This window comes from Suncus etruscus, chromosome 5 (assembly GCF_024139225.1).
Source record: "Suncus etruscus isolate mSunEtr1 chromosome 5, mSunEtr1.pri.cur, whole genome shotgun sequence".
NCBI lineage: Eukaryota > Metazoa > Chordata > Mammalia > Eulipotyphla > Soricidae > Suncus > Suncus etruscus.
The window spans coordinates 86,940,832-86,959,830 of record NC_064852.1 but is presented as its reverse complement, the minus strand read 5'-3'; the positions used below and the strand labels follow the sequence as shown (position 1 = coordinate 86,959,830).

At 36.0% G+C, this 18,999-nt stretch overlaps 1 protein-coding gene, 1 non-coding gene and 1 pseudogene across 2 annotated transcripts in view; 1 reads left to right on the top strand and 2 right to left on the bottom strand.

Annotated features, from left to right (window-relative positions):
* Window positions 1-4,685, bottom strand: part of CCDC141 (coiled-coil domain containing 141) — a 230,691-nt gene extending 226,006 nt beyond the window's left edge. Inside the window, exons 1-2 of the mRNA XM_049773528.1 lie at window positions 4,420-4,685; window positions 483-605 (exon numbers count right to left, since the gene is read on the bottom strand). Of these exons, the coding sequence (XP_049629485.1) occupies window positions 483-605; window positions 4,420-4,521 (225 nt within the window). The 5' untranslated portion in view covers window positions 4,522-4,685. The remainder of the gene's footprint in view (window positions 1-482; window positions 606-4,419) is intronic.
* Window positions 4,686-11,481: 6,796 nt separating this feature from the next.
* On the bottom strand, window positions 11,482-11,581 carry LOC126009757 (uncharacterized; annotated as a pseudogene).
* Window positions 11,582-18,484: 6,903 nt separating this feature from the next.
* Window positions 18,485-18,698, top strand: LOC126010380 (small nucleolar RNA U3). The gene has a single exon (XR_007496425.1). It is a non-coding gene; the product is annotated as a small nucleolar RNA U3 (small nucleolar RNA).
* The last annotated feature ends 301 nt before the right edge of the window (window positions 18,699-18,999 follow it).

Here is an 18,999-nt window from a genome sequence, read left to right as displayed (position 1 = left end):
CTACATCATGGAATGATAACTCTAATTTCACCAATTATTATTTGGTTTCAAAAACTCCAAATATTAAATACCAAATCTAATCATTTTAGTAGTCGAGCAAATTAGAGTATGCCTATGTGTGGATGGAAGCCACTATATTATTCGCCAACAGATATCAACAATAGAACGCTTAGATCTGTTTTTGTGACTTTGTATAACATGAAAAAATAGTGGAAAACTTACAGAAACAGATAGAAATAAAAATTACTTATTCCTCTAGTAAAAATATTTTTACATTCCATCATTCTATCACATTAGAGAAATATTTTTAAATTCTTTTATTTGTCTCTAATGCTAGTGTTTAGTCATAAATAACTATTACCTAGATGACTTTATTATATTAAACCAGCTCTAGGACCAATGATATCAAAGGAAACACAAAAAATTTAAAAACTATATGAAACACTTTCCAAGTTTTGTTTTGATTTTGTATAATATCTTACCTTAAGCTTGGCCAAAAGAACTTCATGATCATGAAGAAGTTGTTTGGTTTCATCTTGACTGGTACCAATTTCTAGGAGATTTGGCTGTGACTCAGTCAACTGAAGCTGTACCCATTTGCCAGACTAAAAATAGAAATAAAATTAAATGTACTTTTAATTCCTCTTGCTACTTGCCTTCACAGTTTATTCCCCAAACCACAGGGATTTTCAGTTTTTGAATTAAATCTACAAAACACTTCATTCTTTTCACAAAGAGAGTCTGATAGTAGAATAGAAAAGGTCAACTCTAAGTCCATACCCTGCCTTTATTGTATTCTTAAATTGTTTTTTCTTGGAATACTACATTTAAATCTCTCAATTGAGAAGTGCATGCAATAGATTTTACACTGTAGAATATTTTAAACTTACAGAATAATTCACAGTTGTATATTCTCTCACTCATAAAACAGAATTCCTTTAAAAATAAAGAGATTCCATAGGAAGAAGGACAAAAATGTAAATATATCAAGAGGAGCAGTGGAAGGAGGAAGATGAGAAAGTAAAGTAAAGGGAGATTTAAGATCAGGGACCCTGAGTTTATTGGAATGTGGAGGAGTAAAATTATAGATCCGAATTGCAGGCTTAACAATGCTGAAAGTGTGAGAACCAAACTACAACAACCAAACCTTAAAATGTGCTTGTAGGGTGGCAGCCTGCGGAGGCATATGGGACCCCTCGTGAAAGGAAGTTGACACTGGTGGTGGGGCATACAGCATATGTTTAAAACTCATCTATAAATAACTTCTAAAATTATGATTACTTAATGAAATAGAAAAAATAATTAAAATAATCATAATAATGAGGTTCCACTCAGGAAAGTAGAATAAAAAACTTCACCATACAGGAAAGGTTTATAAAGGCTTATTACTGTCCTTACAATGGCCTTGTGGTTTTGAACATATAGAATAAACAGCTGACAAAACAACAAAACTTTTATTTTGATTTCATTTTGGAATTTGTTGTTGAATATTCAATATAGTACATACAAACATATCAATTCAGTGGGATACATGTGACAAGTGCTCTTTGAATACTGTCAACTTATTTTCCACACTCAGGAATGCTCCAAGAAATAATTTATCATTGAATTTCCTGAGGAATTGCTTTTCTAAGAAACAACAACTGATTAGACAAGAGGAACTACTGACAGACACATGCATGGACCTAAGTAAATTGCTAAAGATAATGAGAAAATAATCTACCCCAGATAATTAGTACCCAGACAAATCTGGAAACAAGATGTTCATAGGTATAGACACTTTCATTCCTTTAATATAGGCTTTTCACTGAGTAGCATGGCTTCAATTTATTGGGGCCAGAAGTGAGTGTGTTAAAAGATTTAAGGTTAAAGAGTGAAGCATGGAAAGGGACATTTTTAGAATCAGTTTGCTTAATTTATCCAAACCACAATTTTTTAAATAAAAAATTATAATTTTAATTTAAATAATAAAAAATACTAAATATACATTTCAGTTAAGGTGTTTCCAGTATCTTTGGGAATTTTTCCCCTTACTGTAAACCTACTTTTAACTCTTCTATAATTTATTCCATTTTTGTCTGCTTAATATTAGGTCCACATCCAATGATGCTCAGGACTTACACTTGACTATGTGCTTGGAGGTCAGTGCCCACGGACGATTTGTGATATTAGGGATCAAATCTGGGCCTTCCATGTGCAAAACATCTGCTCAACTCTGAGTTATCCTCTGTTCCTCTACTTTTTTCCTTATATATTTGTATTCTTTCTGCTGAAAACATTTTATGTTTGAAGAAAAGTTAAAATTTTCATTTTTTAAAAACAGTGGGTACTCTAGTCTAGAAAAAGACTAATACCAATTAATACTAATACCAAATCATAGGTATGTTAGCCAGGCAGCTAAAAATTGCAATCTCGCAAGGAGAGGGCAAGCTAAATCTCTGCTCTGCCAAAGCCACATCAGCTGTAACCGCCATCCACAACTGACACTTCACCCACTTTGCTAAGGGTCCAGCTTCACGACTCAATCACAGAGCTTTGCACAAATGCCAAACCAACCAAAATTCCAGGTATGGCAATATTGATATCTCCAGGATTTGGGTAGGTAAATTAGAACATTCTTCTGCCACTTTCTCATACTTCTGGAAGTCCTAGAAACCAAAATTATGCCCCACAAAAGCCATAATATCAGCCACAGTGCTTGGAACGCCTGGGCCAATTTGCTGCATTGCAGCAACTCCAAGTATTTTTCAATATTTTTAATACTTTCAATACAGTAAGAACACACTTATTTAGACATCAATTTGGATTCAAAGGTACCGAATGTTCAGAAAACAAACAAATAACAGAAAATCAACTAACAACAAATCACTTAGCAAACCTTCTGCCAATGACATAATAACCTCATTGTGAGTTACATTAATTTTCATACATTTTCTTATTACTCTACTTTTTAATATAATTTCATTTCCACTTACCTGTAAATAAGCAAAGTCAAATATATAATTTCATGCCTGCCAAGGGAGATCTGTTTGGGAATGGTGGGAATATGGGGATAACAGTGGAGGGAATTTTACATTAGTGATGGGATTGGTCTTGGAACAAAATGTATTACAGCAACTATGTAATACATGGTCTTTAAATAAAGTAATTTATTTTTTTAAATAAAAAGTAAAGTGGGTTTGCCATTTTTATCTCAGTGTTAAAATTTGTAGTTGCTTAAAACATCATAAAATCACATACAAGCTGTTCATATTTACTATTTCTACTTCAGGCTTTGTTCCATCGTCCTTTCATTGCCTTTAAAAGAACTGGAGGGCCAGTGACCTGTTCACAGAGTCAAGCTTCAGCAGCACTGGGAAATCTGCCTCTGTAGGAAAACTTTGCTTTCTGAGATCACAGAGTGCGTCATTTTGCCTAATGTCAAGTGCTATTTTCTTTTGGAGAATGTTCACATTAACATAAAATTTGCAGCAATTAAGTGAAATTAAATAGCCTTGTCCTCCATGCTCTAGCAAAAGGTCATAAAAGTCATTCAATTAAGACCGGTAAAGACCTGAAAATAGCCAGCTGGTGAGTATCACCTTCTTTTATTTTTTGCTGGATTTTCTTCTTTACTGACTTTAGATGGTCAAATTGCCTAAATCTAAACATAATGCTTAAGAGGAGGAGTGGCTTGCAGGATATTTTTATAGGAAATGAAGTCATGGATGTCTTCTTCAGTCCAAGATGTGCAGTCATCTTTGCAAATAAACAAATTACTTGACATTAAAACATGCAAAAAGCTTTAAGTCCCAATGGCTTCAATGGCTTGCTGGTAAGAGCAAATATGACACATGCCTTTTGCACCTTCTTTGGCAGGGTCTTCATTTCCCTCAAGAGAGTGAGGAGGATTTATTAGTGCCTTAACTGTGTCAAGCCAGGTGCTACAGGGTAAAACTTGCCAGGGAGGTTCTCAGGAGTTTCCTGCACTTCAACATATCCAAACATCGACACCCGTCCCTACTGGTACCTGCCTCTTCTCTCCTCCAACACTTCCACTCTCAAAAATCAGATCTCCTTCACATTTGATGTGTCAACCTTGGCAGTCAAGATTCTGTAATCAAGAATGCCTTTAAACATCAAATTGAAAATATCTAGTGGAAAGTGGGTGTTTTTTTTTTTGAGGGGCGGTTGTTTTTATTTACTTTTTATTAAGCTGCTATAGATGCTGTCTAACTAGCAGAGAGCTCTAGTAACTAATGGAAACTTAAGTTTCTCTTCGTTGCCAGTTTAAGAAGCAGAAAGTGGCAAGGTACCGACTGTGTTCACTTTGAGATACTGTGTACAGCTGATTGTAACCATTCCCCCCAGGCCCCAGGACTTTTCAGAGCAGAGCAAGAAGTCCACAGTCACACAGAAGAAAGAAAGTTGTTGGCTTACCTTTATGATAGCTATGACAATTCTGCAGTTTCCAGCCTGCACAGCTACTGAGCTGACCGTTGTTGCAGAAAGCTCCTCACCCGGTCTCCTTTGGCTGGACATGGCACTTTGTCTCCAGAGTTTACACTTTAGGCAGCCTCTGTGCAGATGTGTGTCTGTCGGTCATTTCAGAAGGCAATCACCGAGGTTACTCGGTTTCATTCAGGGAAAGAACTCTGCTTGCACTGATTACTCTGCCAAAAGGAAAGAACAGGAGGTTAAAAATAGACAACCCCATTGAGTTTATCATGAGAGAGAGAGGAGAGCGCAGGAGAGTCGCCACACCCCTAGTATGGTAACAGTAAGCGCCTGTTATTTTTACCATTATCTTCAGTGTGGAGGGCAGTTTCTAGTACTCTCCTATCAGCTGATGTTTGATAGCAGATGGAAAAAAAAATTACATCCTGATAATTCTAATACGTTTGCCTCTGAAACTATACAGCTATAGTGGACCTTTAAACCAGCCAGTTATGATCTGAAATTCAACTCACTTTGAAATTATTAGTCTTCCTCTAGCAAAGATCCCTCCAACCCCAAATTACTTGAAAAAAGAAATTTTGGTGTTTGTTTTGGGATTAAACCACAAAATTGCTTGAAATCCAACTTTATAATAATCTTCTTTTCTAAAACTCACTCTTTTCCCAGAGGAAGTTTATATAAAATAGTTACATTTTCTAAGAGCTCAGATTCTTAGGGAACGCTTAAAACATGTTTTTGCTTTGCCTTTTTTTTTTTAAGTGAAGCAATGTAGTTTTTATTAAGAGAAATTAGAGTGATGTGAGAGGAGAGAAAGTGAAAGAAAGGTAAGTTCAAGGGAGAGCATTGTCTTCTCCCGAGTGGAAAAAGACCAGGATAGAACACATTTTAACTAGCAACTATCAATGATAGCTATCCTTTTAGCATTTTTATGAGAATCTTGATAAACATATTTAAAGTTCAATTATCATAAATATTCAAAATTAACTATGGGAAACCTAATTTGCTGTTACCTTTTAGTTAAAACAAGATATTTCTGTTGTTTAATTTAAGATTAGTACTGTATCCAATTCGTTTTTATTTAAAATAAAAGGGGAAAAACATTGTAACTCCAGAATTGGTTTTTATCCTGAAGCTCCCCCACTCCAATTGGCAGGAAAATTCTCACTTCAAATCAGAGCACAAGATCAGTAGACTAATCTTATTGCTAGAAACTCTGTGTGTGTGTGTCACAAGTTGTCTGTGGTATTAAACAGCAGCTGTTGGAGTCCCTGTCAAAGAACAGCTGAAAATAACACCAAGTTTAGGTCAGAGGTCAGATGCAAACACAGAGTTACCAACTCCAAAAGCTGCTGCAGCTATCAAAAATCGCTGGGACACAGCCACATAGAGAATATAGCAATAAACAGAATTAAATGAGTCCAGTCGATGTTTTAAGACTTTAGCTCCATTTAAAAGCATGTTCAGGTTCAGGGTCAGTGTTCAGACAACTAAGTCAGCATCATCACTTGGGTTTTGCTAAGGGTCCTGATAATATTCTCAAGTTAAAGAGGAAGAAAGCTTTTACAGACATTGAGTTGTTTAGCAATTACTTTTTGTTCCTCCCAGAATATGCAGTTAAGTCGTCCTGACTCAGACCTCTGCTTTCAGATTCTTGCCTGCTCCTCTAGTAATGGAAATAATACCTAGATATACGTGCCTGAGCTTCGTCTTCTTTACTAACATCTTAAAGGGGACAGTTGGAATAAGTTTGGGAGATCAGGTGCACAAACACCACAAGGTGTAAAGTATTGGAAATGGCTTGATTTTATGGTGGCGACGGAGAATCTGCAGAGAGCCAACAAACAGCACTATGAGGTGACTTCAGTGCCGAAGGCATGCTCCTTATCTACCAGCAAACAGTTGGTCTTAACAAACCAAAATAAATGAAATAAAACCAGTTTTCAGCTCCTTGTCCTCAAGAAAAAGCTAGAGTTGACAACTATGTCACAATAACCACCCCTAAATTAAAATGCCCAAAGGTGTGTCATTTAAGTCATTGTGTACACTGCCAACCAGAACAGCAAACAGAATCTGCACCCAAAATACACATTGTTCACTTTTACCTGAAGTTAATCCTACTTTGGAAGCACAGTGTGTGTCATAGGTTGAATAAAAGCTCTGAGGAAGGAGCATTTGGCAACAGGCTAGACCACAGCCAGGGAAAGAGTAGCTGTGTCCACAAAGCCCCACTTCAAGATGGATGATTGCATAAAGGGTGTGGAGGGCAGCATGGAATGTTTGGAATTGCAGGTTCACATTAAGAGAAAAGGAGAAAGGAGATTGAGAGGAGACTTGATTCTAAGTTTTAAGAGCGAAGGGAATGAGAAATATTTAAGGCGTCATTAAAAGATCAATCTAGCTATTCTTTGCCTTTGTGTGAGCAGATGACCTACCTTTCTGCTAATTACATGGAGTAGGCCACAGGTGTGGTGTGAAGAAAATGTTTTCTAAATTGCTGGTCATGAGCAATAATGTCAATGTAAACTTGAGTTTAAGCAATTTATGACTTTCCATTCCAAGTCTTGACTTTTAAATCTTTAACATAATTAAATCACTTTTTTCTCTCTTTTGTCACCTTTTTTTTTCTTTTATGATGAGTGAAATGAGTCAGAGGGATTTATTTATGGGTTATCAAAATATAAAACTTCGTACTGTAATAATATCCAGAGACAATAGAGAGGAGGGCCAGGAGGACCAGTCCATAGTAGGAAGCTTGCCACCAATTGTGTAGCATGCAGTTAGGATAGAGAAGGGACCACTATGACAATGATAGTTGAAAATGATCACTCTGGACAATAACTGATATTGGACAGAGATAATTTGATATGGATAATACCCTTTCAGGAACAAACCTCAGGGTGTAAAAGTAAAAATGGGAGGGGTATAGGAAGGGAGGAACAGAAATATAAAGAGGGCAGAAGGGAAGAATTAAATGCCTGTCCCAGAGTCAAGCAAGGAGGAGGTGGAGGGGAAAAGGGGACAATGGTAGCAGAAAATGTTCATGGGTAAAGGGTGGGGGACACTGTAAGACTAAAACTCAATCATGAACAACTTTGTAATCTTGGTGTTTAAATAAAAGGGGAAAAAAGGAAAAAGTAAAAAAACAACAACAACAAGATTTTTATACTATTCTCTGCACAAATTCTGTTGTTCGGACCTCTCCATTTCCACTCTGGCCTATTTTTCATCTTCATGTTGAATTATTAAGTGCATCATTAATTTCAGTAAATAGTTTGGAAAATATTTCACTATATACTGTACTAAAAGCACTGGTTTTCTAGATCATTATGTTAGAAAATTTCCATAATGTAAAAGTCCTAAACTTTTTCTGCTGCATCTTGTTTTTATTCTGCGTTCCCTACCATCTCCCAAAACAAAAGAAAACAAAAAAAGACCCAAAACTAAACTAAATAAAAGGCCTTGCAGGCATTTTCATATTCTTTGAGGTTTATAGAGGATCTAGAAGAGGTTATTATGTGTTCTCTGTTTATCCCTCTGGGAAATGCCTGTTTTCATACCAGTTGAATTTAGTGAAATATCCTCCATGGGGAATGAAAAGCTGTAGCTGAATTTGGCAGAGTTGCAAATAGCACTTTTTCCAATTATTTTTTATTATGGTGAAATATATATTAAATGTATCATCTTGACCACTTTTAAGTGTACGGCTTGTTGATATTAAGTACATTCATTATGTTGTACAACCAATCATCACCATAATCCACTTCATAATGCTTTTCGCTTTTAAAACTAAAACCTTTAAAACATAAAACTATAAATTAGGGCTTGGAGATAATGTAGGAAGGCATCCAATCTGGCTCCACCATCAACATCAACCACATAATTGCCTGAGCACCACTGAATACAGCCCTATCGTCCACTAGCACCATGGAGATAGCCCTAGTGCTTCCTTATGAACAGCACCTCATGTTCAAGGCTTTTATTGAGCTGCTTTCTTAGTTGATCTGGAACTGTCAGAAGTGGTTCTACTTGGGAGGCCTCCCTGCACCCCACTGCAACTCCCCCCCCAAAAAATCTAACTATAAAGCAAAAACATATAGCTTTCTATTGCCTCTTCCCTCTCTGGACCTTCACATTTAGCTTGCTTCCATGTTTTAGGTTTTCTAAATAATGGTTCCTATATTCCTCCTGTGTCTACCGAAACCATCTCACATAAGTATGATTATATAGTTATACACTGTCATTTTATAGTTGGTTAATTTAATCTAGCATAATATTCTCAAGTTTCATTTTGTTTTATGAATATTTGGTTTGAGGGCTACTCCTGGCATTGCTCAAGGCTTGCTACTGGCTTTGTGCTCAGTGGCATGCTTGGAAGAGCTCTAGATACCCTATACAATGATGGGATAGAATTAGGGCTGCACTGGATGAGGCAATATGCAACATAAGTGCTTCATTACCTGCACTATTCTTCCAATGTCTCAATGTCCCAAGGCCCAAAGGTCCTTCCTTTTTAAGGCTGAATAATATTCCTCATTGTATGCAACAAATTCTATTTATGCATTTATATAGGCACTTAGATATGAACACCAGTATACAAATGAACTCTTTAAGGCCTTGCTTTCAGCTCTTTTAGGTATATACTCTGATATAATGTTATTAGATTATATGATTATTTTATTGTTAATTCTTCAAAGAAACAAACATTTATATAGTGACAAGAAGTCATTTTAGGGGGCTAGAGAAATAGCACGGAGGTAGAGCGTTTGCTTTGCATGCTGAAGGAATCCCATATGGTCCCCCGAGCCTGCCAGGAATGATTTTTGAGCATAGAGCTAGGAATAACCCTTGAGCGTTGCCGGGTGTAACCCAAAAACCAAAAACAAAAACAAAAAATAAATAAATAAAGTCATTTTAATAAACTGTAGGTAGCTAAGTGCTGGAAAGATAATAAAGTAGTTAAGATGAGTGCCTTGGGGCCGGAGAGATAGCGTGGAGGTAAGGCGTTTGTTTGCCTTTGATGTAGGTCATTGGTTTAAATTCCTTGCATCCCACATGGTCCCCCATGCCTGCCAGGAGCGATTTCTGAGCGTGTAGCCAGGAGTAACCCCTGAGCACTGCCGGGTGTGACCCCAAAACAAACAAACAAAAAAAAGTTGAGTGCCTTGCACACAACTGACTCAGGTTTGATCCTGGCCCTATATGTGGCGCTCTGAGCAACACCAGGAATGCTCTCAGCACAGAGCCTTGAGCATTGCTGGATGGGGCCCAAATTACACCAAATAAATAAATAACTTCAAGTAGCTAATTGTTTGAAAATTTTATCATTAAATTATTTTTATTTGTTTATGAATATTTCATATGAATATGCCAAAACACATTTTCTTTTGATGGGGTATATGTAGAGTCTGTCCATGTTTTAATAGTAAATCTTGAATATATTATTATTACATTGGTTCAACTATTCAAAATTATAAAGAAAAATTAAAAATCTCACATAGTAACTTAGAATAAGTCTATCACATTTCTGCTCTCATTATTTTGTTTTGTTTTGAGCCATCCTGGCAGTGATCAAAGTTTCCTCCTGGCTCTGCACTCAAACATTACTCCTGGCAGACTCAGGGTACCATACGGAATGCTGGGGTTCAAACCTAGGAAGGCTGCATGCAAAGGCAAACCCCTAGGTGCTTTTGCCCACCCCCTTTCATTATTTTTATTTATTTATTTATTTTTTGTCTTTTTTTAACCACACCTGGCGATGCTCAGGGGCTACTCCTAGCTTTGCTCAGGATGCCTTCCTGGCATGCTCAGGGAGCCATCTGGGATGCCAGTGACTGAACTCAGGTCGAGCGCGTGCAAGGCAAGCGCCCTACCCTCTGTTCTATCACTCCAGCCCCACCTTTCATTATTTTTGTAGCAATAATAATAGCAACTTTTAGTGAAACTAACATGTACTAGGAACTATGGAAAGAGCTTTGGACCTTTAGTTCCAGTTAATCTGCAAAATGAAGCTGGAAATATTATAAACCACACACACTACACATAGTGATTCTCTGATTCTAGCCAGCTCTGGTCTCAACTTGACTTCCTAGTTTTCAGTTATATAGAATTTGTATGTATGTGTAATGGCATATAACATAATAAAATCATTGTTGTTTTCTTCTAAATTCAGTTGTTATTTTTAAGAAAACACCATTCTCTTTTTCTTCTTAGTAATATAATTCATAATGTTGGCCTTTTTGGTTAAGAGCTTGAGAAGTATAGGTAATAAATCATCTAAGAAGATTTGGTAGAACTCACTAGAAAACAAACTGAACTTTTATTTGGGTGGGGCTCTTGATTTGTTTTAATTTAAATGTGATAGACTTTTTCAAGTTTACTATTTTTTTCTGATTCTGCCTTGGGAGAGTCTAAATATTTACCCATTTATTCTAGGTTCTCCAATATAGTGGTATAAAGTTCATACTAGTTTATATAATCCTCTGTTGTTAGATTACTGCACAGTGATCACACCCTGCTTTAACCAAAACAAAGTCTCTTCCCCAGCTTCCTCTTCCTTTTCACCCACCGCTTTTTACATGTAAAAGGCCCACCTAGACTGCATTAGTTTAAGAAGGTTTTGCTACAATTTCTTTTGTCTGTCACTGGACCATCCCAATCCAGGTTGTGGATTGAGTTGTTCAAAAAAGAAGTCAGTTTGGGTGGGGCTCTTGGACTATGAAACTGGAAGCCACACCCACCCCATCCTTATCCCACCCCACCCCACCCCACCAGGATTCCATGCTATCTCCCTTTATTAGCAATGGTGACTCTACTCTAGAGACGTTCTCCTGGGGTTGGATTACAGGGAGTGAGCCTTATACTCTGTGTTTCTATGGAATCTGTTACAATTTTTCACCTTTCATTTTTGGATCCAATTAATTAGATTTTTTTGCCATTTTTCTTGAACTTGTAAATCTAGCTTTTTTTTTTTAACTATCTGCTCTTAATTTCATCCATCTTTTCTAGTCATTTTTTCAACTTTGTTTCCTATTTGTTTTTTTTTTTTTAAATATGGAACGCTTCACAAATGCGTGTCATCCTTGCTCAGGACCATACTAATCTTCTCTGTATCATTCCAATTTTAGTATATGTGCTGCTGAAGCACTGTTTCCTATTCTTAATTATTTAATTTTCCCGTTAGTGTTGAGTTTCACTTGTTCTTCTCTTTGTATGTTCTCAAAGCATGACATTAGATTATTAAGATTTTTCTTGCTTTCTTATTTAAGTCTGCATTGCTATGAATTCCTTTCCTCTTAGTACTAGTTTTATTATGTCCCATATATTCTGGTCACTTGTGCCTTCATTCTTATTTCTTTCCAGAAAGCTTTTGTTAACTCTTTGATTTCCTTATTAATATGATAATTATTTTGTTTAGTTTTCAAATGTTTGAATATTTTTAGGTTTCTTTTGATGCTTGATTTCTGGATTATTACATTGTGATCTGAGAAGATGCTTAATGTGGTCTTGATCTTCATTACCTTATTGACATTTTGTTTTGTGTCCCATCATGGTCTGTCCTGTAGAATGTTTCATTTGTAAATTTGCAAATGTACATTTATCTTTTGAAAAGATAGAGGCCTATAAATATCTATTAAGGCCAGATTTTTAACGCCCCATAAAGGCTATTATTTTCTTGTTGTCTGGTTAATCTGCCATCAGTGAAAGTGGGAATATAAAGTTGACCTACTACTATTGTGCTGCGCTCAATGTCTCTCTTCAGGTCTCAGAAGTTGCTTTATATACCTAGGGGTCCTGAACAAGGAGAGACACCATTTTATAAATGTTACATGTCAAGCTGCTCTTAGGTTCTGAACAAGGAGGGACGCTGTTTTGTAAGGACCACATGTTAAGCTTTATCTTTTTTTTTGTTTTGTTTTGTTTTGTTTTGTTTTTTGGGTCACACCGGGCAGTGCTCAGGGGTTACTCCTGGCTGTCTGCTCAGAAATAGCTCCTGGCAGGCACGGGGGACCATATGGGACACCGGGATTCGAACCAACCACCTTTGGTCCTGGATTGGCTGCTTGCAAGGCAAACGCCGCCCTGCTAACTCTCCTGGCCCATGTTAAGCTTTTTCGAGCCTCTTTCCATTAACACCGCCCGAAGTTACCTGACCATACCAGGTCCTTCAACTCTGGACCCTAACATACCTCTTTTTATATAGACATTATTGAGTGTTAAGTCATCTTGATGTACGCACTCTTTCCTTGACCATTCTTTTCTTGTCACTTATTACCTTAAAGTTTTTCTTTTACTTTAAGCATTATGGTTTGCAATGCTATTTATGGTAGTTTCATGCATACATCATACCAATCACTATAATGCCTACTTCCCTCCACCTAAACCCCAAGATCTCTTCTCATCTAGCTCTACACACTTCCCCACAACACCTTTGTAAGCTTAGTTCTATAGAATTCAGTTCTTTAAAATTCAGTTCTACAAAATTGCTTTAGGACATTTGTTAATTTGTTATTATTAATGATCAATTTCACATTGTTGTTATTAATTACTCTATAAAATTAATATATGATATTGTTAATACAATCATGCTATATTATTATATACTAAGTTATAATTTTATAATGTAAATTATTATATATTATGGTATTATGTTACTATATATTATGTTATTATAAATTATGTTATAATTTTGTCATTATATATTAACATTATTATAATTATAATAACAGATTGCTATTATAAACAGCAAATTTGTTCTTATCTTAACTAGTTTTGAATATGCTACAGAATAAAAAAGATAATTCTGTAACTGTCCTGCTTCTTCTGATTTCACTTAGCATGGTATCCTCCAGTTCTGCTCATGTAGCAGCAAACTGCATAATTTTGTTTTTTATTAGAATCAAGTAATGGTCTACTGTGTACATCTGTCACCATTTCTATATACAGTCATCTGTTCTCCAACACTCAGATTATAGTGAAGATTGCTGCAAAGAATATCAGAACATAAATACCATATTTGCCGGTGTATAAGGCGACTGGGCGTATAAGACGACTCCCTAATTTTGCAGTTAAAACATAGGTTTAGGCCTATAGTCGCTGTATCAGACAGAACATTCCTGTGCTGCAACTGTATGTACCACAGTGAGCCAATCACAACAAACAAAGGTTCAAAGGTTATACTGTAATAGACTTCCTCTCTGACTCTGGCCAATATGAGCAGGCTTTTTACAGTGTAAATTTGGGTACAGAACTATTGTCTAATTTGCATACATGAAAAGCCTGCTTGGATTGGCTGAGTTAGAGAGGCGATCCAAGCAGCCTTGCAGTGATTGGTGCAGGATCGAGTTGGAAAATTCATTCTGTGGCAATATTCAGACAATTTTCGTTTAGCGGCATATTGAAACATTTTTTGGGATATACTTGGCATATAAGACGACCCCGGTAAAATACGATATCTTTTCAGGTAGTGTTTTTTGAACCTTTGGATAGATGTAAAGAAGAGGAAATGCTGGGTAATATGAATCAATTCTTAGTTTTTTTAAGTTTTCTTTTTTTACAGTTTCCTATACCATATCTCTGACCTTTGAACACAGAGCCAGGGGCAGCATCTGAGTATTACTGGGTATGGCCTCTAAATCCCTCAAAGAATATTTTTATTTGTTATTTTTTTAATAATATCTTTATTTAAACACCATGATTACAAACATGATTGTAGTTGGGTTTCAATCATAAACAGAACACCTCCCTTCACCAGTGCAATATGCCTATCACCAATGCACTCATCTCCCTCCTGCCCCACCCCCTGCCTGTATTTGAGACAGGCATTCTACTTCACTCACTCATTAGCATTGGCATGAAAGTTATTAGTGTATTTATTTCTCTAACAGCACTCACCACTATTTGTGAGCCAGTCCTTCTGGCCCTCATCTCTAGGCATTATTACAATAATGTCTTTTATTTTTCTTAAAACCCATTAATGAGTGAGATAATTCTGTGTATGTCTCTCTCTCCCTCTAATTTATTTCACTCAGCATAATAGTTTTCATGTGCTTCATGTATAGGAAAATTTCATGACTTCATCTGTCCTGATAGCTGTATAATATTCCATTGTGTATATGTACCACAGTTTCTTAAGCCATTCATTTGTTGAAGGGCATCTTGGTTGTTTCCAGAGTCTGGCTATTGTAAATAATGCTGCAATGAATATAGGTGTGAGGAAGGTATTTTTATATTGGATTTTTGTGTTTCTAGGTTATATTCCTAGGAGTCGTAAAGCTGGATCATATGGGAGCTCAATTTCCTGTTTTTTGAGGAATCTCCATATTGTTTCCCATAAAGGCTGGACTAGACAGTATTCCCACCAGCAGTGAATGAGAGTTGCTTTCATTCCCACCAGCACTGATTGTTCTTGTTCTTTGTGATCTGTGACAGTCTTTGTGGCATAAGATGGTACTTTATTATTTTTTTTTTGACATGCATCTCCCTGATTAGTGATGTGGAGCATTTTTCATGTGCCTTTTGGCTATTTGTGTATGTTCTTTGATAAATTGTTCATTTCTTCTCCCCATTTTTTGATGGGGTTAGATTTTTTTCCTCTTAAGTTCTGTCAGTATTTTGTATATCTTAGATATTAGCCCCTTATCTGATGGGTATTGGGTGAATCTCCCGTTCTGTGGGTGGTTTTTATATCCTAGGCACTATTTCCTCAAAGACTATTTTTCATTATAGCATTGGACAAAGCAGTAATCTTTGCTCTTGAAAATGTAGGAAAGATATACTATTATCAACCAAAAATAACCAATATAAAATATACTGTGATAAAAGCTAAAAATACATCTCAATATTTTAAGTAGATGGAATAACTAAATGCAGCATTTAGAATGTACCAAGAATGGGCCCGGAGAGATAGCACAGCGGTGTTTGCCTTGCAAGCAGCCGATCCAGGACCTAAGGTGGTTGGTTCGAATCCCGGTGTCCCATATGGCCCCCGGTGCCTGCCAGGAGCTATTTCTGAGCAGACAGCCAGGAGTAACCCCTGAGCACTGCCCGGTGTGGCCCAAAACAAACAAACAAACAAAGAATGTACCAAGAAATCATCAAATATTTGTAAAATACTCAAAATAATGCCTGGAATATAGGTGGTGTTACAATTGTTATGCATTATGAATTCTAAAATCACACCATCTGTTAAGAGGTTTTCTAAATCTAGTAACTATGAAAAAATGTAAAACATATTAAAAATTTTGAATTAAATAAAAACACATGGTTAGCAATCCAAAATAGATAAAAATTTATTAGAGAAACATAGAATATGTAGCACCAAGGAAGAAATTATCCCACCATAAACAAATAATAAGTAAATTTTAATGAAATATCAAACACATTTTAATGACTCATTATTTCTAGAATACTACTTTTATCATTCTTTTAGCCAGATATTTTCCTAAAATAATGTACCATGTAACATATTTGCTGGAACTTATATTTATTTCTTAGATAACAATCTTTTTCACTTAATTGCTATCTATTGAAAAATGAAAATTTCTATTTTCTCTTTAAGCAACCTTCATTCTAGTCACAAATTTGTGCTTCTGTGTACATTCTCATTTGTCAATTCATGGGAAGTGGTTAAATGCTGATTAAATTTTAGGTACTGTCCTAAATGTTAGGCACATGACAGTATATAAAGCAAAATATGCCCACTAATGGAGTTTGCCTTCTGATAGGAGACACACCCAATTAAGAAACAAAATACATAAATGATTATGTCAGAATAAAAATTAGGCATTGTAAGAGGAAAGAGGGAGAATGTGAACAGAAAAATACTATTTTAAGAAAGGTTTAAAAAAAGGATTCTACTAAAAATATTTAAGTAAAGTCCTGGATTAAGCTAAAAAGAGCAAGATATGCAGCTATCTCTAGGAAGAACATTCCAAGCAGCTGAGGCACAGTTGCTATATTTGAGAAGCATCCAGTGGGTTGGTGTGGTAGGAGCTAAGGACTAAAAGTAAAGGACCTTAGTAGAACACCAGATCTGAGAGTTCTGGCTAAAAAATCCATGCAGGACCTTCTAGGTAAGTACCACTATGTCCTGTTTAGCTTGGGATAACTATGGTTTATATCTCTTGCTTGCCATACTTAATTTAGGTCAGTTTTCTAACCTTTGAATGTTTCATTTGGATGAATGGTTATGTGATAATTCTACTGTTAACTCAAGGTAAGGCTTTTGGATTTCATTCTGTGTGTAGTCGGACATATTTATAGGTTTGGTTTTTTTTCCCTGAAGGAAAGGCAATTATTAACTCATCATCGTTAAAGACACTTCTTCTTTTTTTTTTTTTTCGTTTTGTTTTTGGGCAATTATTAACTCAACATTGTTAAAGAAACTTCTTTTTGTTTCTTTTTTTCATTTTGTTTTTGGGCACAGCCAGGGGGTTCAGAAATCATTCCTGGATGGCTTGGGGACCATATGGGATGCAGGGGATTGAACCCGAGTGGGCATTGTGCAAGGCAAACACCCTACCCACTGTGCTATCACTGTGGCCCCTCAAAGAAACTTACAAAAAAGAAACTAGCAGTTCAGAAAACAGATTACAGGAGAAATGGTATAGAGCCAAAAGACCAACAGAATGCTTTTGAGAATGTTGCTTCTTTTTTTTTTTTTGAGTAGAGAGGAGGAGCTGGATCACACCACATGGTGTTCCAGGCTTTCCACTGCTCAGTTCTTAGGGTCACTCCTGGAAGTGCTTGAGGGGAGGGTTATACCTGGTATATTCAAACTGGGGTTAGACATATGCAAGGCAAGTGCTTAACCCCTGTACTATGTCTGTCCCTAAGGATATTCCTTGATGGACACTAGAGTTTAACTGAAAAAAAAAAAAAAACTTATTTAGACTATTATAGCTCCTTTTGGTGGGGGGGGCACATCCAGCGCTGCTCAGGGGTTACTCATGGCTCAGCGTTCAGAAGTCACTCTTGGCAGGCTAGGGAATGATGTGAGATGCTGGGGATAGAACCCAGGTCTGTCCTGGGTCAGCCATGTGCAAGGCAAACACCCTACTGCCGTGCTATCACTCTGGCCCTTATGATAGCTCTTTTTGACAGTTGTAGTTTCTTTAAAAATTGAGTTCTAAAAATTTGAACTTGTTTCAAATTCAGTTTGTTTAAATATATAAATCCTCAGTGTCTCCATAGGACCTAAAGTGATAAGGAAAACAAAACTTGGACAAGTTCAAAGAATACTTAGTTTGGTGAAGAGATTATAGGCAGCTATATTTATTATGATTTTAAGCAAAATTTACCAAAATAATAAAATGATACAAATACTATATTTTTTCTTTTGAAAATTATCTAGAACAGTGTAATCTGGAAAACTGAATTATGCATTGCTAGGCATTTATATAGATTTTAATTTTAATAATGTGTAGATTATAGTAACAAAATTAAATAATTTGTGAATATTAATTTGGGAAAATGCCTCACTGGATCAGAGATTTAGACAATACTTCAAGGAAAGATTTAGAAAAAATGATTGTAAAGCTTTTATTTGAAAATTATTTAAAAATTGTTTATTACAAGTCTTGCTCCTATATTGAGCTATGTACTTAGACTACAACATAACACATGCATGTAATTATATCTCATGGATATAATTCTCTTTCTGAAGTGTTCTGAGAATTACTTCAGAAGGGACTGTGATTATATAAGAGGAGAGGAGTCTTAATCAACTTGATTTTGGAAAATTACATTTCATTTGTGGTTTGTGGCCTTTTTATTTCTTGCTGTTGCTAAACTCCAGTTGGGGGCTGAGAATTTCCATCCCCAAGAATCCCCAGGGATTCCAAGGGCTTGGGAAGCCAGCAGTGATACTTAGGGTGTGCTGTCACGTCTCCAAGCTGTTATAACATTTGCCAAAAAGAAAATATAATGAAACCATAAAGACATAAATACAAGATACCCTAAGCAGAATAGTGTTATCCATGGAGTTTAGGCAAGAAGTATGCAGACTTACATTTTTTTATAATTATGCATTATTAAGAAACACAAAAATAAGACTCTACTTTCAGGGATCATTTCTATAGTTCTTGACTAGAAAAATTCCTCTGAATGTGTAGGGTACTAGAAACCACAATGATGAGACACAACACTCTCTCCAGAGCGTGAAATCAACTTTAAGTGATGCTTTTGCAAGCTACTTTCTGCCATTGATGATCGCTCATAATGTGTTTGAGTTGATGTGAGCGAGAGGGTGTAATCTGAATGGAAAAAAAAGAAACACAAAGATAATTAAAGAAATTAATGTATACATATGCAAATATGATTTCATATTGTATATGTAAAAAACGATACTTGGCTGTATAGGTATAGGTATATATTATATATAGTAAGGTTCTCTTGATTATAATAAGATTATTATAATAAGATTTCTCAGTTGTCCAGAATCTATGGTTTACAAACAGAATATTAGCATCAATTTAGTAGCAAAGCTTTAGTTTAAGATTTCACTTCAGAAGAAACAATTGTTCAAACATAGGACTGAGTTTCTAAAATTTTACTGAGCAGTTT